Source organism: Phaethon lepturus, unplaced genomic scaffold (assembly GCF_000687285.1).
Source record: "Phaethon lepturus isolate BGI_N335 unplaced genomic scaffold, ASM68728v1 scaffold11197, whole genome shotgun sequence".
Lineage (NCBI taxonomy): Eukaryota > Metazoa > Chordata > Aves > Phaethontiformes > Phaethontidae > Phaethon > Phaethon lepturus.
This window is the reverse complement of record NW_010551175.1, coordinates 22,664-26,643: the sequence shown is the minus strand read 5'-3', so window position 1 is coordinate 26,643 and position 3,980 is coordinate 22,664. Positions and strand designations below refer to the sequence as shown.

The following is a 3,980-nucleotide window of genomic DNA, read 5'->3' as shown; positions in this document are numbered from 1 at the left end:
CTTTCCCTATGTCCACAGGCAAGAAAGTAGTTGGGTCAGGCAACAGTATTGTGCTGCCTGTACTGAGCCTGTATTGGTGTAGTGGGAGCAAATTTATTTCATGGCATGAGGAGTTAACTGTTTAAGAAATTGCCTCAACTGGTGCAACTACTCATCCTCCCTTTCTTAGCCAGCTTAGCAACTGTAGTTGTCTTTGCCTCTGCATCCCAGGTCTTTTGTGCGAAGAGCTTGGTTATACAAGCAGAGTCAACAGCTCTCTATGAGCTGAAAAAAAAAAAAAACAAACCCCAACCAAAAAACAGGAAGCCACTTCCATGACAAAAAGACTGCTTTAAGTTGTTCCGGCTGGTTCATAGCAAAGAGAAGAATAGGAAAGTTTTTGTGAGCTTACTAACAAAGGTGAATGTAACCTAAAGAGGAAAGGGTCTCGCATATAATGCAGAGAGAAATACTAACAGCACTGGAAATATAGTTATGTATTCATAAAGATCAAACGAGCCTATGACAAAAATTCACCTGTCAGAAATCTCTGCCTCTAGAATAGATTTTTTTAAATTTTTTTTTTTTAATCCTATGGGTGTTCAGTGCTTGGTGAATCCTTGTATGTCTTTAACTTGCAGCAAATTGACTTGTAAAAGTTAAATGTATTTGCAGCTTAACTTGAGTTTTGCTTACATCTATAGGTTGATGACCTTCTGCTGGAAAAGGCAGCGGAGAAATATCCTTTCAATCCTCCTAAAACGAAAGAAAGTTATTACTACCGCCAGATCTTTGAAAAGCACTACTCAGGGCAAAGCAACTGGCTGCCCCACTACTGGATGCCAAGATGGGTTAAAGCTACTGATCCTTCTGCTCGCACGTTGAAACATTACAAGTCGGCTACCCAAGAGTAGGCTGTTGAAATAATCCCCCAAATAGAAGTGCTGCAAGGAATTTGCTCGCACTCTGCTTTATTAAAAAAACCAAACAAATTATGCAAACCTAAAGCTTAAATGGTCTTCAAGATGCATTTTGACAATGCTATTGGAAATAAGAGCTTTCTGTGGTTAGTGTACTATTAAAAACTCACCCTGCTGTACCAAAACTTTGTAATCCATGGGAAAATACTTCATGGACAAGGAACTACCTTTTTTGGCAGCTCTGTTCCGTATGTGACCTTGATTGTATTAATTTGCCTTGCAGCCTTTTAATATATTTTAATGCAAGCTCTCTTTTGAGGATTTGAATAAGGCTAAGCAATGCAAACTGCTGCAGGCTCTCTGAGCAAGGGGGAATTTGACCCTAGCTATTTAATGACTTGTGTTCCTGGCTGTGGGATTTGGATAGTTTGTCTACATTTACTCTATTCTGAATGTCTTTCTAAGCATTCCTGAGGACCTTGGTCTGGTTCTCAAAAGGTATTTAGATATTCATAGCTATGCAGAGATGCTTACTAGAGTTTAGAATAGTGGTGGTGCTGGGTGTTAATTAAATGAATGGGAGTCTTATTCATTACTGTAAAGCCACCAGTTGGCTGCTTTGAATCTTGTAGATATACTAGCAGGCTAAGGATACTGTGACAGTTAGCAAAGAGCAGAACAGAAGAGAGAAGCAGAATTATGTCTTTGTTTTTAATTCAAGGGCTTCAATTTTAAAATGTATTTATTATTCTTGAAAAAAAAGTGTTAACCGGGTGATTTGTATTAGTCTGGTGGCAGTTGCATGATTAAGTATTTTAAGAAATTTTTCACTTATTGTAAGCGTTTTTCCACCTGTATGATGAAAAGGTAAACCATGTTGCTGGTCAACTGTGTGTGGCTAACTGTGTGGTGAACCAATCCTGTTAACCATAGATATTAGTCAGACAAAGCATCTCTGAAGACAATGGGGTCAGACACCTTGCTTGGAAAAATTGGGGGGGGGGGGGGGGGGGGGAAAGCTTCAGGAACCACAAGAACTTCTAATACCCCACTGAAAAATGCATGACTTTTTTACCCAGGACAACTTTCTATTATCTACTTAAACATAGGGGCTGCTTTTTTGAATGCAACTTAAACATAAGAGCAGTCAAGAAATATATATGAGTGCTGCAGATTGACTTGATTAGCATCATGCTCTTTATGAAGACAGAAGTCTAGTTTATTGTCCCTCTTGACTAGGAAATCAAAGCCAATTGTTATTTAAAAGATAAAATATACGCAGTTCTGGTTTAAAGTCTTCATAAAATGACTGATTGTCTATTTATTACTCCCCCTAATCCTGCATTTGAATCTATTCCAGAAACCTTACTGAAACCTCTTGGTGGTACTATGGACTGAACTGTCCAGCTATGGCCCATAGTGGCCGTATTTTGAGATAAACTTGCACATACTAGTTATTTATGAATATATGATGAGTAAGGTAGTTCGTTCCTGCAGCCTTCTTTACTTAAGGGTCATGTGCTTGTCTTTTTTGACTTCTTTGAAGCAATAAAGTATATTTTAACTTGAGAGAGGAGTATAGAGTATGTTGATTAGGTACTAATATGTAAAGATAAGATTTACTACTCATGGTAAACTTCTCAAGGCTGAGATGGTAAGAAAATAGCATCTGCCTGAAGTAGAAATAGGCTCAACACATTTTGGGGTCATTACCTGAATGCACTTTCTACTGCAACGTTGTTAGGTAATCAAGGAAATCCACCTTAATTTTTTAATTCCTAGTATATTAGGCATTTACGGAGTGAGGCAAAATCCTAGACCAGTGATCCAAATTATTTTAGCTTTTTTACTGATGTGCAGGGAAAAATATGGTTTGCTGCCTTATTCTTGTCAAAGGTATAACTGCTACGTCTCTCGGGAGTCAAAACCTGTTTGTTCCTTCTCTGTGTATGGACTTGAATTACACAGCCTCTTTTGGCTTCTGTGACATTCTGTACTTTCTCTTTTCTCTTCTGTTTTTTTTCTTTTTTTAAGACGACAGCTACTCTGGATCATCTACTAGCTGCAGACACATTCATAGTTTGTCACAGAACGGAATGGGTTGCAGGTCCAGTATGCAGTGCTGTCTTGTCCAGTTCTACTTTTTGTCCTTCTTTCTTCCTGCTGTGATTGCCTCCTTTTCTGAGTCTGTTTCTTTTGGAGAAGATTAAGATGGACTATTCTGACAGCTTGAGTAGGCTGGTTTGAGTAGTGTATTGGAGGTGGGGATGGGGATTTAAAGTCAGTCGCCTACCTGGGAGGGAGGAGATGGATAACTCCTTGGCTTGCAGAACTGCTGAGGGCTGGGGGAAGAACCTGTAAGGTTCTTGCAAAGCAGATAAAATTGTGAGGTTTGTGGCATTTTTTTAATTGATTCAATTTTTTACTTTGGATTGATTAAATTATTAAATTATGTTTTTACTGCAATCTCTCCCTCTATTGAGGAAGGAGAAATAAACAGTGTATCTTCCAAAGAGCACTGCAGTGTACAGGACCTACCAGTTGCTTAAGGTTGCTCAATGACACCCATGCCCTTCATCTTCTTAATAAAGCCTACCTGCTATTTTAATCTCCAGTTAATTGGCTTGTGTGGAGCTTGACTGACTGTGTCCACATCCAGTGTCCCTGACAGTGGCGCTCTCGAGAAGCTCCCCAGTACAAACCAGTATGTAAGAGCCAGGGAACATTGACAGGACTTTGGGGAACTTTGATCCATTGGGCAGAGATTCCTATGTGGGCTGGCTTAAAATTATATAAAAATGTTTGAAACTGTTTAAAATCACAGTAAAGTGTAAAAGCAGCCTATTTTACTTACTTGGCTATTGAACAGTCTTCCCAAAGGAGACTGTGGGGCCAAAGTGTGCGAGAGGCCACTTATTTCTCTAGCGAGGTAAGCCATGTGTTCCTCAGCGAGTTTCCTAGGGATAGCCAAAGCACATACATCATCTGCACTGTGCCTGTCATAGTTCCTCATTCTGGAATTTCAGGGCCTGTTGTTTTTTATTTACATATGAGTTATTTACATACCTACATAGATATTGT

The 3,980-nt window shown here is 39.2% G+C and overlaps 1 protein-coding gene across 1 annotated transcript in view; it reads left to right on the top strand.

Annotated features, from left to right (window-relative positions):
* Positions 1-1,181, top strand: part of ASNS (asparagine synthetase (glutamine-hydrolyzing)) — a 17,045-nt gene extending 15,864 nt beyond the window's left edge. Inside the window, exon 11 of the mRNA XM_010290815.1 lies at positions 684-1,181. Within this exon, the coding sequence (XP_010289117.1) occupies positions 684-893 (210 nt within the window). The 3' untranslated portion in view covers positions 894-1,181. The remainder of the gene's footprint in view (positions 1-683) is intronic.
* Positions 1,182-3,980: the final 2,799 nt, after the last annotated feature.